Here is a 22475-nt window from a genome sequence, read left to right as displayed (position 1 = left end):
ACCTATTACGACAGTCACAAGGTGCGCTTTCGATCAGGATCTAACCCTATCGGGATCGGGCTTCTCGTTCGCAATTGGTTCCCTTCCGAAGTCTGCGCAAAGGAACCAATCGCGGTTGTGAAATTCGACGCAGATCTGGCTTAATCGCGATAGAAAGTGCCTGTGTGACGCCGGCATAAGTTAGGAAGCATAGACTTATAGAGGTGCACCTGGGAATACTTTGACGCAGCTTAAGTCGAAGTCATTCCGAGTTTCGTACATTCTTAGCAAATACCACGTGGATCTACTCTCGCACTGTATAGCGTTATCTACCATTCAGTTACGTGAACCAGTCGTCTTTAACAGCGACTGCCGCATCGGGTGTTATAGGTGAGGTAGGAAGATAATGTCAAAGTGAAAGTATTTTTGCAGGACGGCCGAAAACAAAATCGTAAGGACATGATCACCGAATTGCTCTGAATTTCAGATTTTGTCGACTTCAGCATAAGCCAAGGCGGTATCCGTGAAACGCCTAACCTTGCACTCGGCCGCGCAACGCTTGAAACAGCGAAGCTGGGCGATCGTAGCCCAGCATTTTCCGAAAGTGCGCGCGAACTTTTCATCTTATTAAATGCGAAACATTTCTTGGCGAACATTTGCTACTATGAACGTATCTATCTAGCCGCCTACGACTTTGTGCTCTCATGGTCGTTTCGTTAACTTGGTATGCATCAAAATTGGCATACTTGAGAAGAGTAGATGACGAACATAAATTTTATGTCATAGCATGAATACCATGACATGCGTGTCATGTAGGTCATGAAACAGCCGCCTATGTCTTCGTGCTCTCATGGTCGTTTCGTTAACTTGGTAGGTACCAAAATTGATATATTATGACAGGAGTGTATGGCAAACATAAGTGATAGGTCATGAGAATAATGTCATGACATGCGTGTCGTGTAGGTCATGACAATGACTCAGCGAAAAAGTTTAACACTCAAAAACCACTCAAATGGGGTTGGACGTGGGTACTAAGTGAAGGAAACACTACAGGATGCTGGTAGAAGTCGTAGTCATGAGCATGACTCAGCAAAATGACAATGACTCAGCAAAAAAAGTGTAGCACTCAAAAACCACTGCAATGGGTTCGGACGTGGGTACTAAATGAAGGAAGCACTACAGGATGCTGGTAGAAGTAATAGTCATGAGCATGACTCAGCAAAAATGACAATGACCCAGCGAAAAAAGATTAACTATCAAAAACCGCTGTAATGGGTTCGGACGTCAGTACAAGTGAAGGAAACAATAAAGGATGGTGGTAGAAGTCATAGTCATGAACACGACTCAGAAAAAAAAACCATAAATGACTCATCGAAAAAATATTAACACTGAAAATCACTGAAATGCGTTCGGACGTGGGTACTAAGTGAAGGAAACGCTAAAGGATGTTGGTAGTAGTCATAGTCACCAATATGACTAACGCTTTTGCCCTGAGGTCTCTTAGGTGACTCATGAATGTCATGACATGCGTGTCATGTAGGTCATGAAAGAGCCGCCTACGTCTTGGTGCTCTCATGGTCGTTTCGTTAACTTGGTAGGCTCCCCGCACACTGCTTTGCATAACATCGATTCCCACATGGCATGGGATCTGCCGGCTTTATTAGTCATGATGATAACGTTTTTCGCGCGTCTCGGACTTACGGCCGTCACTGCGCGGTGCGTAGCGCATCTTGCAACACCGACACCACGTTCCAATGCCGACACAGAGTTTCGCAGGAGACCCGCTCCGTGAATGCATATATATCTCTCTCGCTCTCATAGCGCGCAAAACCTATTCACCTCGCAGCGCACGAGCGTACGAACGCGCCAGCTGTGGACGAAGACGACGACGCTCGAACGCAATCACATGGTTCGCATAAATGCATGCTCTGCGGGCGTGGCTGTATAGCCTAGTGGTTACGATGCTCGCTTTGAGACCGGGGCTACGCGGGCTTGAATCCCGCCTCACCACGAAAGTTTATTTCTTTTCTTTCTCGGTAGTTTCTTGCTACGTACCACAAATTAAGGGTGACTTAAACAGCTTCGCTTTTAATAGGAGTTCAGTTTCATAGAAAGTTTGTGGTGTCGGAGAATTATTGTGTACTACTTCAACCGCACTCCTAAGCGAGGCCTCAAAATCTGCTTGAAAGAACACAAGAAGTAAGCTTATGACTCGAAACACGGCCTGCATGAAGACGCACATTATTAAGTCGACGTTGTCGCTTATTCACTGATTTCTTCCAGCTCACGAACCAGTCCGCAAGCAGCCTGACTCTCAAAGACAACGTAAGTTTGCGAGAGGATCCTCACGTGACGAAGCATGAGCGAACCGGATTCTGCATGAAAAGCACAGTGGCAGCTGCAGGTCAGACTAATTAAAGCCCATAGAAATACAAGGGCTATCGTAAATGCCTTAGGGATGAATTATGTAATAATCGTGACCACCTGTGTTTTACAGCGTAAGCTGTTATGGGCTCATTCCAATAGCCGTTTCGGTTCGCGATGGTGTCCGCTGCCGATGGAGTCCGCCGCCGTAACCGCTATCACCGGAAATGCGAAAAAGGCACTCGGTTCCTGCCGGGATTGAGCCCGCGCCCACTGCATGGGAGCCAGATACTCTACCACTTAACCACGCAAACGCTTGCTATCGGGCAGCGGAAAAATGCCTTATAAACGCTCCCTAGGCAGACGCGTAGGCGCAGACGACCCGACCCTCCGACAGTATGGTGGCGCCATCTAGGTAAGGCGCCTGCAAACGCAGCGTGCCCAGGTGCAGACGACGAGATGCGATTCAGACGAGGCGCGCGATCAACGCAATTCCGAGCTCCCCGAGCCTCCGCCAGTATGGTGGCGCCATCTAGTTCAGGTGCCTGCAAACATAGCGTACCCGACATGTAAGTTGCAGTTGTAAGGCTTGATCGCGCTCAGCAGGCTGCTGTGCAGAGAGCATTACAAGCTGCAGCTCACCGTCGACGCCGGGCCGACAGTTAAGATCGTTCTCGTCAAAACGAGGCGAAGAGTGCCGCGAAGACCCTGTTGGGCGTGGTGCCCAAATTTGAGCTACTCTTGAGCCACTTCACCTGCTTATGCTGTGACTGTGCTGCGTGTGCCGCGCAGGCCTGTGACTTTTTTTAGTGAATTCAATCAAGCCTCTGTGAACATTAAGAATGGTATAGAGCAGTGCCAATGACATAGAAGACCTAAGACACACAGGTTCTGTGTGCGTGCGTGTGTGTTAATAAACTGTTAACTACATGCTAGCTAAACAAGAGAAGCAACCAGAACAACTGTAAGCGAGATAGTGACTGATCACTTAATTAAATGAGTGCTAGTTCTAGACATAACCAGTCTGTTCGTCACGTAGCGTAAATTTTTAATTAAATCCTAGGGCTTTTACGTACCTGTCAAAACCAAGTTATGATAATAAGGTATGTTGTTGTGGGGAACTCCGAAAATTTTTGACCACCTGGAGTTCCTTAACGCGCGCTTAAATCTAAGTACACGAGCGCTTTTGCATATCGCCCACTGTCGAAATGCTGCCGCGGTGGCCGGGTTCGTACCCGCGACCTCGACCTCAGCAGCGCAGCACGATAGCCGATAGTCGCAGCACGATAGTGAAGAGTAATCGAAGCGCACTTCCCTATGCGCAGCTGACAATTGTCGCCTCCTGGGCTCCTGTGATAATCTTCGCCGCATTCGTGAAGGTAGGTTATTCGCATCTGTCCAATGGTACATTTGTCCGGTTGTTTCGAACCGCTACGGCTCCTGCTACAAAAGCCATTAATAAAGGCTTTAAAGCAGTATTACAAGAATAACGGGGGCACAAGGTCTCAGACTTAGTCATCCCATTGGAGCCTGCTTAAGGTCGCACTAGATCTTAGAAAAGGGACCAGATTTACAGAAACTCTCATTACTTTCTTACATGACTTATTGCTCGAACGCTCTTTAATACGATCATACAATTTGGGCGCGAGCTCCACCACTGGGACGGCTGGCGCTGCTGTTGGCGTGACGTAGTATGAGGAATCACGCGGACACAGCTGCCGCGCAGGCTGTGTCGGCGGCGTCGGGAATACAGGGGCGGAAGTGAAAATAACGGCTTTTGAACACCACGTGTGAGTCTTAGCCATGCGGTGGTTCGCAGCGCAGCTATGATAAATTATGAGACATCGAAGGATTGAGAGAAATATTGGCTCGGTTTGAACGGCTATCACATGTCCCCGAAGTTACTGTATTTCCCGAAGATACCGTATTTCGACCAGCACCCGAAAGCTCCCACTAAACATGATTTGGCTTCTCAAATCCTCCTATGCTTTCACATAATGCACGCAGTGCCGTGTACATATGCATAATAGCGAGCGTTTAGGATGATCAAAAAAAAAAAAAAGAAAAAAAGAAAAAGAAAACTGCGCATAATACGGGACAATTAAGAGCGGGCCGAACTGCGATTTTTCCTGTAAGCTCTTTATTTTGCCGTACTTGTCAAAAATTTTCCTAGGTGAAGTTGGGCCAGTGATGTTAAATTAAAACCATTTTTTATATACAATGTTGTATGTATATAAACAAAGAGACACCTTTTTTTTTCTATTTCTATGAATTCCGTGTCGATTATCCGAAGATACGGACAATACTTCCATTGTGAATAGCAAAGTGAAAAAAAAAAATGAATGTCTCCTTACCTTTCTAATTATTCAACTTATGTTACGCGTTGAAATCGTGAAATTGAGCTGCAGTAAGTCATGCCCTGCTTAACAGAAACGTCAATAGTGCCACCTGTAACCCATTTATCTACAATATGTGGTACGGAACAGTGTCCGGAATACTACTGCAACGCTAACGCGTGCTTTAGCCCATTTTGGGAACGATAATCGCGAAAGTGATGCTAGTCTCAGGATTTCTGCTCAGCAGAAATGACTGCAACAGCTAGTGCTCGGTTAAAATTTTGCGGTTTCCAACACGGAAATAATTTTTGGAAGTTTATTAGTGAATCATTTTAATTAGGTACATAGATAATCCAATTTGTCGTGAGCGTAATGCGTATACCTCTTCATTTAATTGCGCATGTGCAGGCCGAATTGCGTCATGTTTCACACGTGATCGTCGCAGATATTCGTTCGAAGCAAAGGAAGAAAGAAAGAAAGGAAGGAAAAAAAGAAGGAAACATACACATAGCCAGTACCGACAACAGCGAAACGGAACGATCAGGCCACTGCCACACATAAACACTCACGCGCAGTTGCGTGAGATTTCAGTGTGCCCAGCATCACTAATTTTTTAGTAAACAACTTCCCTCACTTTGAACAAACACTAACATAAATGTTCAGGAGGGCACCTATGCGGCGTTTCAATTGAGCGCCGGCCGCCAAGGTATGCGGAGTGCACCGTCTTATCCCTCATACCACGTCAACGGCACACCCTCGTTAGATGGCGCCACCGTATGCACTTGCCGCCAATGCTCTCTCCACAGTTATTATTTGTCTCCAAAAAAAGAAACATTACGTGTATATGATCGAGATGCGTACTGAAAACTTTTTAAGCAGCTTTTCTTACATCAATTAGAATCCCCAAAACATTTCCTCCTGCCAGCAGCATAGTTGCGAGAATAACCGAAGGAACTGAAAGGCTTAAAAAAAAAAAAAAAACAACGCATTTAAATTCAACAGAACCATAAGCAAGAAATAATATTAAGGTCAGTTTTTTTTTTGTAAAGTCTAGCTATGAGAGATGAACTTTACTTTTACTCACCGTCGTAATAAAGAAAACGCCAGAAAGGAAAAACGTAACAATTGGCCTCCGGTGATAACCGAACCGACAGCCTCTGCACGGGGCCTGGGGCGTTTAACCTACACTTTATTACGCCTTCAGAGTATTAGCCAGCACCGCTCGCGGCCATGCTGGCGGATTTGGAATATCCATTAAAGTGCAGGTGCCATTCAAACATGGGGCAGCCAACAGGCGAAAAGTCCTTGGATACTGCTTAAATTATTAAAACTCTACATCCACTGCAAATTATCATTTCCATAAACAGCGCATTCGTACCGACGTAACGTGGTACGCAAAAATTCGTGCCGTGATTTCGATGTAACGCTTGTAATTACACAACAGCGCCTCTTCACGTTACAGTTGTACTACAATTCCTTGCTGTACGCCTTCTACAAGACGTACCAGGTAACTCAAGGCAGGGCGTTCGACAAAAATGCTGCACTCCACGTGTGGGCCAAGGGACGACAGGGCGGTCGCTTGTGGCCGTTCAGCCGGTGGCTAACAGGCGGCCGTACGCCCGGTGAAAGAACTCCTGCAGAGGGGACACCCGGCAGACGAACTCCAGAAACTCGAACCCCAGGTGGTCGAACACCAGGTACCAGAACTCCAGGTGGAAGAACTCCAGGTGCAAGAACTCCAGTTGGTCGAGCTCCTGAAGGGCCTACATCTGGTGGACAGATCCCTCCGCCGGTTGAGGAAGCTACCGGCGAGCAGACTTCTGGCAGTCGTACACCAGGCGGGCGAACCCCTGGTGGGCGAACCCCTGGTGGGCGAACTCCTGGCGGACGGACTCCCGGCAGCCGTACACCCGGAGGACCAACTTCTGGTCGACTAACGGCCCCTTGTACGCCGGAAGGACCAACTCCAGCAGAGGGAACACCAAGATTCCAGTCACAACCACTTCCACGTGACGCCGAAGCCTCCGGAGGCACCGCCAGCACGGCGTCGGCGTCTCAACTGCCCCGCGCGTACGTGACGCGTCAATCTGAAGTTGACGAGGGTGGGATTACTACTACGGCGGCCACCACCACAACGACCACAACGCTGTCCCGGACGAAAAACAGAGTACGGAAACGCGTAACCGCGACCCCCGCAAGACTTCCCCGTCCGTCAACCACGGAGCGAAAGCCGGGTCAGATTGACGGTGCCGACGCAGGCGTGGTGGCGAACGAGAGTAGTGCTGCTACTTCTGGGACGTCAAACGTCATGACCGCCCAACAGATCGACGGTGCCGCACCCCTTGCTACTGACGTCAGCGCTAAGACATTGAGGCAAGCGCCACCCGACGACCTTGTGGACACCGAGGTCAGCGTCGCAACGACGGCGTCCCAGAGGTCCAGCGCCGATCCGACGAAGCGTGGAAGCCGAGGCGGCGCGTCTGGGCAGCCTGACGACGTCATCAATCATGCGTCTTCCGTAAGAGCTGCTCGAGTGCTTCGACAGAATGACGCCACCGAAGATGTCCGCGCTGCCGCCAGCGAGGCGGAGAAGCGCCGGTCCACAGATCGCCATGTGTTCAATGGGCGAACTCTCCAGCAGCTCGAAACCAACGCCACCGCAACCCAAGCAGAAGGGACGGCGACCATTACGTCCAATCTCCGATCGGTGCAGAAGACCGACGGGCAAGAAAGGCTGAAGGATACCGGCCACCCGAAGACACCGAAGTCGACGGGCCGTACGTCCAGACGTCAGAAACCGTAGTATCGGTGGCTCGACGGCTCCGTTGATGACGCTATATAGCGTTGGGGACATTGTGAATGATGCCATAGCTTACAAGGTTGGACGATAGATCACATGTAGGGGCGACGTCATCTATGGGGCACGCGCCAGCTCCTGCCCAGGTGCATGCGCGGTGGAGGAGGTGGAGGAGGAAAAACGTTCATTAATAAAAATTAAAAATTCGTCTTGCTTCCAATTCGCACCAGTAGGGAGGGGAGGGGGGAGACGGCTTCTTAGTACAGAAACCTTACGGACTTTGTTGCCCGCTTGACCCGCCACACTAGCTGTTGTTGGTCACGCGGGTCTGAACTGGACAACACGACCTCCCACTGTTCGGGGGCAGCAATTGTGACTGGTGGGATGGTGGGCGTATTTAGGCATGCCCGGATGGAGTGGTAAAATGATACGTACTTGCCGTAGCGTGGGCATTTGTAGGAGTGTATGGGGCGAATAGCATGATATAGGCTTGTGCGGGAAAGTATTCGTCTGTAGCTGCCGCCACACAAAGGGCTGCTTCTCTGGTGAGGATTTCGAGAGGTGGAGGGCACAGGCGGTGGGATAGGCGATCGGGTTGGAGGTGGATGTGACAAGTGGGGGTAGGCACTCGACCTCGGGGTTATGGTCTATACCTAAATGCAAACAGCAGTTCATGCGAGTGCACATTGTCAAATGTAGACGCAGTGATTTCATGAAGACGAAGGCGATGTTTGATGTTTGTCTAGGGAGGGATGGTGAGGGCAGGTGTAAGCAGAGAGAATCATGACTCGAAAGACGTTGGTAAGGTGGACTGTTATTCACTCGTTTCATTCCTGCTAGTTTGATCAATGGAAACTGGTCTGGCGCGTGCTACGCGACGGGAAGCAGGAGCCAATCTTCTCAGAGCTACTTGGAGTTGGTGCGAGACAAGTACTCGTGCGATTGTGACTTGTGAAAAAAAATTGCGTAGCTTGCATTGGAGGCGCAATGTTAAAGAGACAGCGGAGCTGATGGGCACCTAGCTAATACTGGCTTTTCGGCCATAGGCTAAGTACTACCTCTTTAAAGGTAAATATCCCTCTTTACATGCTAAACGCTCACATGATGTTTGCCTGCTGCTCCTCCCAAGCCCAATAGTTCTTTTGGATATTGTTAGTGAATGTGCGCATGTTGTCATGTTGTTGTTGTTGGCTGGCGACGTTGAAACGAATCCAGGGCCTGCCAATGATAGTGACGTTCTGGCTGCGATTGCCACATTGTCAGCAAAAGTCGATGCAGGTCATGCTGAGATGATGCAAATGCTAACCGAAGTAAGACGGAATCAAGAACAACTGGAACAAAAGGTGTCTGACATAACAACCAGACTTTCCGCGGTCGAATCCGTTGTTGAATCGTTTGATTCATCTCGGCATGACGAGAACCTACCTGGTATTGTGCGCAGTGTTATGAATGAAACTGTAATACTAAATTCACGACTCGATGAACTTGAGGATAGATCGCGACGTGACAATTTGATCTTTTACGGGCTTGTCGATAGTCCTGCGGAAACCTGGGCGCAGTCCGAGTGCCATGTTCGTGAGTCGCTCACCCGTATTTTAAATCTTACGTTACCTGATGACAGCATTTCGCGCGCACACCGTCTGGGTACGCACGTCTTGGGCAAAACACGGCCAATAATAGTAAAATTTGGTTCTTCAAAACTGAAGGACAACATCCTTTCTCAGCGTTCAAAATTTCGCGGTACAGGCATATCTGTGGCTGAGGACTTTTGCCGAGCTACACGTCAATGTCGAAAGAAACTTATTGAATTCGGCAAGAATAGCGGCCAACAGTACACACTTAGTCTTAACAAACTGCATATAAATAGGAAAACCTACGTGTATTGTCCCACTACTGACCAGGTTTGCGAACTTCATTCAGGCGTGGCTCCTGTCACTAACAATAACAACCGTTCTTCCACAGGTACTAGCAGTGCACATGCAGCAACGTCATAGCTTATTACTAACCCGAATCGTAAACAGGTCTCTGTCTTCTATTCTAACGTGCGCAGCGTAGGTAACAAACGCGAATCTTTGTCCTCTCTAATAGACACGTGTTCAGCCGACATAGTCATTCTTACAGAAACGTGGCTCTCAAATCAGATAGCTAATCACGAAATTTTTGAATGTGAAAGTAACTATAAGTTCTTTCGTCGAGACCGCGAGCAGCGGACAGGCGGCGGAGTGCTTATAGCCGTCCGTGATACCATATCTTGCCGCGAGATAACTATTTCTACTGATTTGGAATTTGTATGCGCTCGAATAACCATCGATCACAAAGACTTCATCTTTAGTGCCTGCTACCGGTCACCTAGTTCAACTAACACATTTTGCAATGAACTTTCCGACATTTTAAGCAACTTGACACAACAGTTTTCTTCATGCCCTTTATTCTTAGTGGGCGATTTTAACTTTCCAGGGATTGACTGGAAAACCCAACCTACAGTTATAAAGGGTGGATCTGAGTGCCTTGCGTTCCTTAACCTATGTCTTGATTTTAACCTCACGCAACTTGTCACTAATCCGACACGAAGTTCCAGTCATTCCGCTACCGTTTTGGACCTCATTTTAACCACAACCCCTAACCTCGTTCCAAGTGTTCAACATTTTTCTGGCGTTAGTGATCACTGCATTCTACTTTTCGACTTACGTGCTTGCACCCCATCGGTCAAATCATCCAAAGTTATTCGTGATTATAAGAATGCTGATGTCACCGCTATTAATTCTGAATTGTCATCCTTCATTAGCGAATATTTGCCGAATTTGTACACTCGCACGGTGGAAGCAAACTGGGCTTTGTTTAAAAATAAAATAAAATACCTAATGGACCGTTATATCCCACTGAAGCGTATTACGACTAAATTTCGGGCACCTTGGTTTAACGCACAACTTAAACGGCTTCTAAATAAAAAGAAAAGGTTATTTCGACGCACAAAAAGATCCACAAACGCCTCGAGCTGGTTTGCTTACACTAACGCAGATAACGAATACAAACAGGCTATAGCACGGGCCAAGGATGACTTTTATTGTAGCACACTGCCGACACTTCTACGTGACAATCCTCGAAAATTTTGGTGCGCAGTCAATAACAAAAATGAAACCTTGATTGAGCTTTGTGATACTGCTGGCGTTCCTGTAGATAACAAGGACTGTTGTGATGTATTAAATAATGCATTTATTTCCTTTTTTTCGCATAATAATCCTGTTGTATATCCTGATTATCCCGACTCCGGTTTTTCCCCCATGTATCCTATTGTGTTTGATTCAATTGGTATTTCTCGTTTAATCGAAACCCTAAAGGTCTCTAGCAGTGCTGGCCCTGACGGTATTAATTCGAAGTTTTTGAAAAGTACATCAGTGTATTCATCATTGATTCTTTGCGAGATTTTCTCACAGTCATTGCAATGTTGCACCATACCAAGTGATTGGAAGGTGGGGAGGGTGGTTCCTTTGCACAAATCAGGTGTTTCTCACTCTCCACTGAACTACAGACCGATATCATTGACCAGTATACCTTGCAAGCTCATGGAACACGTCATCTATTCACATGTGGTATGTTTTCTTGAATCTAACTCATTTTTTTCTACTTGTCAACATGGTTTTAGAAAATATCTTTCCTGTGAAACACAACTTCTGTTATTTACAAACGACTTATTTCGCGCTGTTGATAATGGTTTCGTTGTCGACTGTATTTTTCTAGATTTCGCTAAGGCATTTGATTCAGTCTCACATCAGCTACTCTTTTTTAAACTTGACAGTTTGAACCTCGATGCCAATGTCCTAAGTTGGATTAAATGTTTTCTTTCTAACCGCTTTCAATATGTTTCGGCTAACGGTCATGATTCTTCTTTCGCTTCAGTAACATCGGGGGTACCTCAGGGGTCGGTTCTAGGACCACTACTCTTTCTCATATACATCAATGATCTTCCTACCCAAGTTTCTTCTACTATAAAACTGTTTGCTGATGATTGTGTAATATATCGCATAATTTCTAACTCCTGCGACCATGCTGCATTACAGACTGACCTTGATAGTATTTCCCGCTGGTGTTCTGATTGGCTAATGAAACTTAATATTAACAAGTGTAAAAGCATGCGCGTGTCTCGAGTGCCTTACTCAACTAATCCCGCTGATTACACTCTTAATAACACACCCCTAATTGCCGTGACTTCTTACAAATATCTCGGCGTCATTATAGCCCAGAATCTATCATGGACTTTGCATGTGAACTATATTATCAACAACGCTAACCGCATGCTAGGTTTTTTGCGTCGCAACTTCTCACGCGCCAACACTACAGTTAAACTCACACTTTACAAGACCTTGGTCAGACCCAAACTTGAGTATGCCTGCTCAATTTGGGATCCTGGCCAGGTAACACTAACAAACTCTTTAGAGCTTATCCAGAATCGCAGCGCCCGGTTTATAATTTCTAACTATAGTCGTTATTCTAGCGTCTCCGCAATGAAACTAACTCTTGACCTACCAGACCTCGCTCTGCGCCGACAGTGTTCTCGACTGTGCCTCTTCCATAAAATATTTTACTTCGATCTCACACTTAAGGAAGAATTACTACATCGGCCATCGTACGTGTCATCTCGCATTGATCATTCCCAGAAAGTTGGTGTACCCCTTTGTCGCACAAAAATCTACTCTGACGCACTTATACCAAGAACCTCGGAAGACTGGAACCACCTCCCTGCCTCCATCACCGCCATCTCTGACTCCAAGAATTTCAAGACCGCCATTAATACTTACATTTGTTCTTGCCCCTCCTCTCTGTAAAGCCTTCGGGCGATTGAGAGTACGAAAATAAATAAAAAAATAAATAAAACTCATCCCCAACATTTCCCGGAATGTATTATTTGTAGATTATTGATTAGCTATTGATTGGCTATCGCAAGGTATTGGCCACGTATTTGGGCTAGGCTAAGCGCTACAAAGTCATCCCCAGCATTTTCCGGAATTTTCCGGATTAGCTATTGATTGGCTATCGATTGGTTATCGATGACTGACTAAGCTTAAGTAGTCCCAACCATGCTTAGCTAGACTTAGCCAGGCTCAGCTCGCTAGTTCACAGGGGTATGTGCCATTGCGCTTGGACCCTTTCTGCACTACCGCCACGATCGGCCCACATTTTTGGATTCAGCAGACACATTACGCCCGGCTTAAACAGCTCCGCTGTTAAAAACCAGTAGCCCCTCCCCTGTCCGGAAATCGGGGTAAGCGAAGCTTATCGTGTGTTCCTTCGGTGTTGCTCCGAACTAATTGCACTGACGAGTATCACGTTGTGTTCGAACCACAAGCTGTCACGCGCACTGCAGCTGGCTCCGAAGTTCCGGTTGAGAAGCTCTCGTTGAAACTTGGCCGTCGCACCGGGGAAGTTGGCACTAGCGTTGCCGAGGCGTGCACCGCCGTTCCTGGAGGGCAAGACGACGCTGATGTTTTTGCGCTCCCTCAACACGGTGGGGGGGGGGGGGGGGGGGGGAGGTCCACGGCTTTTTGCTGGCGTTTCGTCTTGGCTTCGGAAGCCCTCACGCTAGAATCGGCACGTCGACGACGAGCCCTTTCCCGAGCACGTTCATTCTGGATGGATTTCGATGAAATTTCTTCAAACTTAAATCTGCCTGTTACATAAGACAATGAATGGCTCATAGCCCCTTAAGCAATGGCTCATAGCCCTGTAGGCGTGGCCTCCCCATTACGACGACAGAAGAGAAGTGAAATTGTACCCTGGAATGATTAGCAAGCTTCGCTTGCTAAGAATGAAATCACAAGCTCCGCTGTTTGCTCCAGCCTTGCACCACTAGTACAAGCTGCGCTCATTTTTTGCTCCGTGTAGCAAAAAATCCGGTGTCTGCGTCGGCGGCGTTGTCAATTAGAGAAAACTAGTGGACATGAAAGCAAACTAGTGATGTTTGTTTTATTTTCAAATAAAAGTTCCAGCTCAAAGCATCAAATACACGGAAACTTAAACATAGAGCCCTTTTCCAGTTGCCGTTCGAGGTCTGTCTTAGTAGGAGCGGCGCGTCCCGCTCGGTTCCTTGCAACACCATCCAGATGATGCTCGTCTCCGCACATCCGCGGCAGCGGCGGCGCCCGCCGTGCGGGGGAAAGAAAAAAAGAACCAGAAAGCTCGCCTTCGTGCATGGCGTTGGCCGCCAGCGTTTCCCAGTGAACATTACGGTTACATAAGCTGCAGTTGCCGGGAAGCGTGAGAAGCAGTCAGGGATCTTTGAATGCTGTCGCGTTCCCCTCTTATACCCTTTTCACAGGGTAGTCTGCCGCAGTTAAATTTGACGACGGTTAAGCCTAACCGTAGAGACACCCAGTCACACGATAAACCTAACCGTAGTTATTCCGCTAACCATGGTTGTCGCAAACGGAGCTTGGCCACCTCAGTCAAAGACGTAACCGACAAGATGGCGGCCCCCAGCTCCGACGCCTGCAGCTCCGCTCGCCGCGAAACATCCCCCCAAAAGCGTGTCAACTGGCCTGTCACGACGACGGAGGCCCTGATACGCATTTGGGAGGACAAACTGACCGCTCTGCGTTCAAACACACGCAACTCGCGCATATATAGCGTCATGGTGCATGGAGACGCTCAACTCTGTCCTGCCGAAGAAAGTTACGCAGCGTGTAGCAGCGCCGTAGTCCGGTTTACGGTAACTGTGGTTATGTGAGGTTACTGCGGTTCGGCATACATAACTGCGGTTAAGTCTGCCCGTGTGACAAGGGTATTAAAGGCGAAGCTTAAGCGTCCTCCAAAATTTTAAACAAACCTATACGACACATGGTTGATAAAAAAGGGGCAAAGGTAAGGATAGAACAGCATGTGATTGCAGGACTGCATCAACAATATAAGAATTATGCAGCAACTCCACTGGAGTTTTCTAAGTATGCGTAAGCATTGTGCCACTTGCTCATGTTCCCTCAGCCCGGTGTCATTATCAATATTATTAAACTTGATCCAACCAGTGTAAACCCTTATCGGTCTTTATCAAATTTATCGGACTCGATTCTACCCTTATCAACCCTTATCTCTCCTTATCAACTTGATCAGACACTATCCGACCCTTATCGACTGTTATCAGCCCTTATAAACTTTTACCGGTCGTTATCAACCTTACCAGAGTTGCTCAAACCATTATAAGTTCTTATCGCTCTTTAGCACCTTATCCATTCCCATCGAACCTTTATCAACCGTGATGATACCCATATAACCCCTCATCACTCATTATCATCATTATCAACTGATCGACTGCTTATCTGTCTGTGTTGCGCGACGTGGAGCGCATGAGCCATTACAGATCGGTGACATTTCGGTCGGTGAAAGAATGAATTTAGTCCTTTCACGAGCGTCTCACGAGTGCCGAACACAAAATTTGCAGGCATGACCCCGACCAACTGCTTTTTATTGCGATAGCAATTTATGGACACTCCAAGCGCATTTTTGCCGTCGCCGTCGTAGTTCCGTCCAACGGCGATAAAATCGTCGCCGCGTGACGTGCGTTGTGTGTGCGAGTGAAAGCGATCTCCAGACGGCTCTGACCTTTGTATGCGCTGTGCTTTCGCCGCTCAATTTCCGTTGAAGCGATAGAACGCACGAACCTTCGCTCGCTGCGGCGGCTGCGCTTGTTCGCGCCAGCGTTCTGACAGTGGTTGTCTGCGGTCATCGAGTGTCGCGCTGACACCTCGCTTGTTAATTCAGTTAGTAAGCGAATGTGTCCAAGTTTATGCAGGCGATAAATCCACTATCCCTACTCCATATAGCTCTCTACTAATTTGCTATCCCAATTGATGCTTCGCCTTTCGGGCGAAACTACATTTTTTTTCTGCTGTGAAGACCTGCTTTTTTGAGCAGTTCTCGATTTGTCACCTTTCAATGTGAAGGTAAACGCAAAATTTCAGCCGTAATCGTTCGTTGTCTTAACATGGATGAACGTGTGCCGCAGAAAGTTCTTTCACGAGCGCCTCACGAGCGCCAAACACAAAATTTGCAGGAATGACCCCGACCAAGTGCTTTTTTGTGCTGTGAAGACCTGCTTCCTTTTGAGCAGTTCTCGATTTGCCACCTTTCAATAGGAAGGTAAACGCAAAATTTTAGCCGTAATCGTTCGTTGTCTTGCAAATATATTCGACAAGTAAAACGTTACATGCTACCCTATACATGCTACCCTATAACTGTCGTGCTTACATGCTACCAAACTGTCGAGTTAGCTCGACAGTTTTAGTGAACAGTGAAAATGCATTTTTGCGCTGTAAAGCCGTTTCATATAGCCACCTTTCAATCTGAACGCAAACGCAGAATTTCAGATGTCAACATTCGTCGTAATTTAATCGGTTTCGGTTGTGGGGGCTTTACGCCACGTTACCATCGGTCATGTTTTATTTTTTGATAAGCCATTGGCGCCATTATGACAAGACGCGATTCCATTGGTTGCCGTACGCAGTACCTCGTGGTGTAAGCCTTACAAAATTACGACCTGCCGTCATTTTTACGATCAAGAGCTGCCAAGATATTTCTCATCTTTACTGTATTACTTTTCACAGTGAATAGCGTTAAACGTAAACTTAGGTCGACAGCTTTAGCCAAAATTATACCAACCTTGGAGCAACACTTAGCGTACTTCAGCGTCTTAGTGTCCGTTAACCGATAAGTTGGCAACACTGGTGCCACTTCCTTTGAAGCTGTCCGATTTGTTCGTTCCGCCCGCTGTGTCCTCTACTCGCCGGATTTGTCAACACTGCCTCTCTACTGGACGCTGCTGTAACCAACGTTCAGGACACGACACCCGATGTCTCGATGGCGCCATTCACATACAAAACGTCCAGCCATACAGTCGAAGAACTGAACGCATCGATATTAAGTCCTTCCAATATAGTACACAATCACACAAAAAGAACGCGTTTAGTAGGACTCATCAAATCAGGCTCAAAACAATGCTGAAGCGGGTAGAGCTCCTTTAATGAATTCGCAGATATTTGCAAAGCAGGGGATATGCATTGTGCAGTCCCAGTTTAGTTTAAAATGCACAACACATACATCTTGAGGTGAAGCGAAGACATTACAGGCGAACCTACGGCACGGGTATAAATGACAAAGGGAGCACGGGTGTGAAATAACAATGATACAAGTTCTTCGAGACAAGACACTTATGCCGTCACACAGGCCAAGGAGCGCGCCGAGCACGTTATGTCAAGAGCTCATTAGCAGTTCTATATCTGTACGGTAGGTATTTCACGATGCAGTACCCGTGCTGATGGGAACCTTGCTTATGTCTCACCAGAATTTCTCGAAGAGTTGTGAAATAAATCTTAATACACGTACACGCTACATGGACAAATAGGTGCATGTATCAAAAAACGAAAGCCCCCCCAAAAATTTGAATAAAAACGAACTAACTGAGAGTGAAAAAATTAATAGAAAGAAAAAGCGAAGTTAAAGCCCCTTGCGGTCAGTGGTACGCAGGTCCACAATCCCGAGTGCCTTCCGGCGCGCTGCAGTAGAGGGTTGGTCGCAGTCAGTCCGATCCGTTAAAGACGGACTTCCTAACTGCGCGTCTCCTTCCCGCCGCGTTTAGAGACGCCAGACTTAGACTTCCTGCGCGACGTCTTCGTCTCGGTGGTGGCACCCTCCGTCAAAGACTTGTCCGCCGCCCCGGACGATTGGAGCGCCCAAGCCGACTGCATCGCCGAGGAACGCCTCCGGTCCGAGGTCAACGAAGATTTCCTTCTGGTTGGGCAGCTGCCGGTCTGCGCTTCGTTGGGAGGCTCAGCGGACACCCTCCGGCTGTTCTTGGAAATCCCCGAGGTGAGGGCCTCTTTCTCGCTCGCAGTATCGGTGGTCGAAACATGCCGAGTGCCGCTGGGAGCCCCGGGCATTATATCGCTTCCCGTGCTGCCGGTGGCGGCGGTGGCGTGGTCGGAGGGGCCAGTGCGGGCACACGTCGGTGGCGGCTTGACGAAGCAACTGAACACGTCGCAGCGGTCCGACAACAAACCCTCTGCGAAAGAGCGCGTCGGCCACGTGCGAGCCGAGGAGGAGCGTGGCCAGGCCGAGCGCCATGCACAGCAGGCGGAACGGGAAGCGCTGGCCCAATTCCGGGTCGTACAGGGGCAGACGCACCACCACCGGCACGTTCATGGAGGGCTCGCCGCACAGGCACCGGAGCACGCCGCTCACGACGAAAGCTGCGCGGAAGCGAGTCCGGCTGCGACGTGCGTTCTTTGCGTAAAGCTTCCGAGCCACTGTACGCGCGCCTGTGAGGATATGCCGTTTCGGTCGAGTACTGCGGATCCTGTTGGAACCCATGCTCACTTCAAAGCCCTGACGATTGTCTCTAATGATTATTAGAGACAGTGCTCCTCGCACTACTTAGGAGCGCCGTATATGCAAGTTACAGGAACCCTTCTACAGGGCCTAATGAGATGTGTTACTCGTAGAGTCGTTTCAAAAGTTTTGACATTTTACCGGCACTGTTGCACCTTGTACAGTAAAATGAGCCTTAGTCTCTCTATTCAGCAAAATGTATATGCTCTCGAAACCTGACTTACGGACTGGGCTACGAAAACTGTCCCGCTGAACGTGTGCCGCAAAGAAACAGAAAAAATAAATAAATAAAAGGGAGCGACGTGGTGGTCCCGTCCGCTATCAACGAATCTATCTCAACATTGACCGCTGAAGACAATGCAATAGCCGCTGGATCTAAAATAATGCAAAAATAACCCTGCGGCGCTCTGAGAGGCGTTTTAATTAAGATAAATGACATCGATCGGAGTTGGAGATAGGCCAATTCAGGGAATCGGTCGGTTAACATTCAAATCGGATGGATATCTTACTTACACAAACCTTTGGCATCAGTATCACAATATAATCGGTATAGAAGTATTGCTGACTCGTATTTGGTTACGAATGCCACGTGGTTAACTAAAAAAAAAAGTCTGCAATTTCACATGACAAAACCACGTTATCATTTCAGGCACGCCGAACTGGAGAGCTCCGGATTAAGTTCGACCACATGGTTCTTTAACATGCACTCAATGCACGGCACACGCGCTTTTTTTTTTTTTGCATTTCGCCCTCATCAAAATGCGGCTGCCGCTGTCGTGATTTGCTCCCTCGCCTCCCGGCTTAGCAGGGCAATGTCACAGCAGCTACGCCACCATGGCGGGTAAACCGTTGTGAGTATGTGGCGATGTATATCATGTCGGGTTACCGTATGGTGGTTATCGGGATAAGGATCCCCTGACAGCCATTGAGATCCGACCGAAGTTTAATCATCGTGGTATATAGCTTACAATCATCGCTTCTTCCACGGAATAACTGCGGTCTTGCTTGCTAGCACGTGCCACGCATACGCAAGGATGTAACTCTATATTCCAACAGAAGGAAACGGTTATGCTTAATTACTTTGTTAAAAAAAAAAAAAAACGAACGTGGGCGGCTACCGTCACGCGTCTCACCATCGAGCATCTCACACTCATACCCCCAGAAACTCCGTGGTAGCGAACCCCTTCCGACCATCGAGCATCTCACACTCGTACGCCCAGAAACTCCGTGGTAGCGAACTGCTTCCGTGACGTCACCACAGTGAAGTCCGCAGGAATTAATCATATGCCGCGGTATAATTTTAACAACGGAGCTGTTTAAGCCGAGCGTTAGTCCGTAACATGAGAACAGAAAATGTGGGCCGATCCTTGCGGTAGTGCAGAAAGGGTCCAAGCGCAATGGCACATACACCTGTGAGCTAGCCCTGTGAACATACTGCTGTGAACTAGCCGATTCACCTCTCGCCGCGGCTACCCCCGTGTTGTTTACTCTGACAATGCGTTATGCTTTAAGCGTGCTTCGCGAGAGCTTCGTGCGTTACGTGAACTCTTACGAGGCAGTGCAGTTCGAGACTATTTTTGTTTACATGGCTTCTCATGGAAGTTTTCGCCAGAACACGCTCCTTGGTGGGGTGGGTTCTGGGAGCGCATGGTTCGATCTGTCAAGGACAGTCTCCGAAAGGCTCTTGGCACATCGTTCATCAATTACGAGCAGATAGCCACTGTCTTAACGGAAGTCGAAGCCACCATAAACAGTCGCCCGCTAACATATCTGTATGCTACACCGGATGGACCAGAAGTGTTAACTCCCGCTCATTTCTTGAACGGTCGGAGGCTCACTGTCCTTCCACATTTAAAATCACTCGAGGTTGAGCCCACAACGCATACTGAGCTGCTTGAAACGTGGATTCAACGGCAAGAAATTCAAGAAAGCTTCTGGAAGCAGTGGTATAAGAAGTATCTGATTTGGAGCCTGGCTAAGTCTAGCTAAGCATGGTTGGGACTACTTAAGCTAAGTCAGTCATCGATAGCCAATCGATAGCCAATCGATAGCCAATCAATACCTAATTCGGAAAATTCCGGGAAATGCGGGGTTGACTTGGTAGTGCTTAGCCTAGCCCAAATACGTGGCCAATACCTTGCTATAGCCAATCGATAGCCAATCAATAGCTAATAATATTTGATCAATAATCAATAAATTGCGATAAATGCTGCGCATGACTTCGTAGTGCTTAGCCTAGCCCAAAAGCCAGGACCAGCTAGGTGGCCATCAGCTCTGCTGTCTCTTTAGCATTGCGCCTCCAGCGCGAGCGACACAAATTTTTTTCCTCGTATTTTGTTACTCGGATGCCTTACAACTTCAAACGTTGGGAAAAGTCGCGGACTCCAGTAGAGATACATTATCTAATAATAGCTTGACATTGTGCCAAGGGATATGATAGTATTGATAAACAAATGTATTCGCGGTACCTGAGACAACCTATCCCTTGGTTTTTCCATCAGAAGGCTGACCAGATGAAAACCTTTAAATGCCAAGTTGACGTTAAAGAAAGCAACAGGAAAGGTACCGTTTAACGCTGTAAGAACGTGAACGTTTCGCAGAACACAGACTTCACAAGTACACCTTGTGGACACGCGAGCACCCACCAGGGCCGATTTCACAAAGCTTTTCGTTCGCAAGGACTCTGTCATTGGCCAACCACCTTTGCAAAGGATATGTCCGGCATCGGAACATATCATTGACTTTATGACGAAGAAGGTAGTCAAGGGAGAGCAAGACATAGCGACGTTTTGACACTGTCTCCGGCTAACTCGGTCATCTGCTATGCTGCTTCATCGGTATCCGCAACGAGCAGCACCATAGAATGTGACCGAACGAGCCGAAGCGAGTGTCGAAACGTCGCAACATCCCACACCCACGTGACCACATTCTGTGTAATGACATCGCGACATGTCACGACCTGGGATACGCTACCGAACCTGGCTGTAGGAATCCCATTATATTAAATTATCTGCGACGCACAGAGGCTAGTCAGTATTTTTTCTAGAACTGAGAGTTGTAGGACCTTCATTTGAAGCAAGAAAAATGAAGTGTCGAAAAAAAAAATCATCTTAAGGAAGCTCCATACTTCAAAAAACTGCTAAACAGAAACAATTTTACTGGCGTTAGTAAGTTCGGATTACTCGCCATCTCGGTGGTTATGGAAGCGGGTCCGTCAGGCCCCGAGTCGTCCACAGAATACGTTCCGCCAATGGCACACGTATTACAGCACATGCTCAAATTTCAGCAGCTGTATCATGGACAACGAGCAGCAGCTGCCGCTATAACTTTTCGCATTATAACGTTGCTGGGTCACGACTCCCTCGGGAACCACGTCGTGGCAAGGACTGCACTGCATTTCATGTTTTTCTTCACAAGGGCAAAAGATAACTTTGAGGGAAGTGGAGTGAGGGCTTTAATTCACGGGCAGAAAGCGGCTCGTAGATCGGTGTCACGTGCAGCAAAGACAGTTAAGTTACCCGCCATGAGTTGTACACGGTGCATAAGTTACTGCAAGTATAGCTTTGCTTGTCGCGTATGCGTCGCACCCATGCTTGTAAATCGTTCGGTGCTGTCATGTGTGGTCTTTTGGGCCAGATCAAGATACTTATGTAGCTTTTTTATCCCCGAAAATATTAAAATTGATTGACTGATTGCTTGATCTGTTCATTCATTCACTCATTCGTTCATTCTTTGATTGTAATGTTCTGCCACTGATAATTGTGCATGGCATAAACACACAGTGATGCGCAGTTAAACAAGCATTTACCAGTAGACTCAGGTACGAATAAAAGCAATATGGTATTCGAGTAAAATATTGTCCTGAGGCCTACATATGGTGAAAATGGGAAGGGAGGCAGAGCTAAGCATGGCTCAATGGATGATTTATATGCGAAACGCTTTAGCGAGTTACGAGTGCGTCCCGAAAGGCCTGTAGCCGGACCCAGTCCTCGAAAGACATCACCATCCTGGGCCGGGGCTTTTACAACGGCATTTTGTTGTAGGCGTCGGTAGTGTCAAGGAGCTCGGTAAAGGTCTTTTTTATCTTCAAAAAATATATGGTATTTCTGCAGCGTATAGCGGTCATAACATCTCACCCAAGACTGAGCCGTATGCGTTAGTCTCCTTGAAGTAAAACACGCAGAGCAATTGCGGGAAGAGTAGAACGTAGACGATGTCCGAACACAGGGTCCACAGATCGAACACGGAATTCACCGAGAGCGCCATGTAGACGGACAGCGAACTCAGGGCGCAGATCATGGTGCGGAGCGCAATCACCACCTCCGTCTCCGTGGCCTGCGCGTGAGTATCCGCAGCATTTCAGGACACTTGGTTCAGTGTTCTCGGTGGAACATCTTTACCACCAGTGACTTGACCCGGCATTTCAACAACAATTTCGACCCTATAATGTACACATATGCACACAAGCTCTTAGGAGGCATACATTATGAGCTACGTGAGTTCATATAAGCGAAACCGATAAAGGCCGGCAAATTTAAGTGCAACCTACAGGTGATACTGCAGCCTTTACAGAAATCACTCGAGCATGGGAAATTGTACATCAAAACATTTCTGCCCTTTGGTAAGGT

At 47.7% G+C, this 22475-nt stretch overlaps 2 protein-coding genes across 2 annotated transcripts in view; one reads left to right on the top strand and one right to left on the bottom strand.

The window, feature by feature from the left end:
* Nucleotides 1-8550: 8550 nt before the first annotated feature.
* LOC119445068 (uncharacterized) lies at nucleotides 8551-10363 on the top strand. The gene has a single exon (XM_037709395.2). It carries the CDS (start codon nucleotides 8652-8654, stop codon nucleotides 9468-9470), a length of 819 nt encoding a protein of 272 aa, XP_037565323.2. The 5' UTR covers nucleotides 8551-8651; the 3' UTR covers nucleotides 9471-10363.
* A 6703-nt stretch (nucleotides 10364-17066) lies between these two features.
* LOC119445067 (high-affinity choline transporter 1) overlaps nucleotides 17067-22475 on the bottom strand; it is a 29779-nt gene continuing 24370 nt past the window's right edge. Inside the window, exons 8-10 of the mRNA XM_049664859.1 lie at nucleotides 21984-22182; nucleotides 17519-17708; nucleotides 17067-17487 (exon numbers count right to left, since the gene is read on the bottom strand). Of these exons, the coding sequence (XP_049520816.1) occupies nucleotides 17067-17487; nucleotides 17519-17708; nucleotides 21984-22182 (810 nt within the window). The remainder of the gene's footprint in view (nucleotides 17488-17518; nucleotides 17709-21983; nucleotides 22183-22475) is intronic.

Source organism: Dermacentor silvarum, chromosome 3 (genome assembly GCF_013339745.2).
Source record: "Dermacentor silvarum isolate Dsil-2018 chromosome 3, BIME_Dsil_1.4, whole genome shotgun sequence".
Lineage (NCBI taxonomy): Eukaryota > Metazoa > Arthropoda > Arachnida > Ixodida > Ixodidae > Dermacentor > Dermacentor silvarum.
Note: the sequence above shows the minus strand (reverse complement) of the source record. Positions and strands in the feature narration are given on the sequence as shown.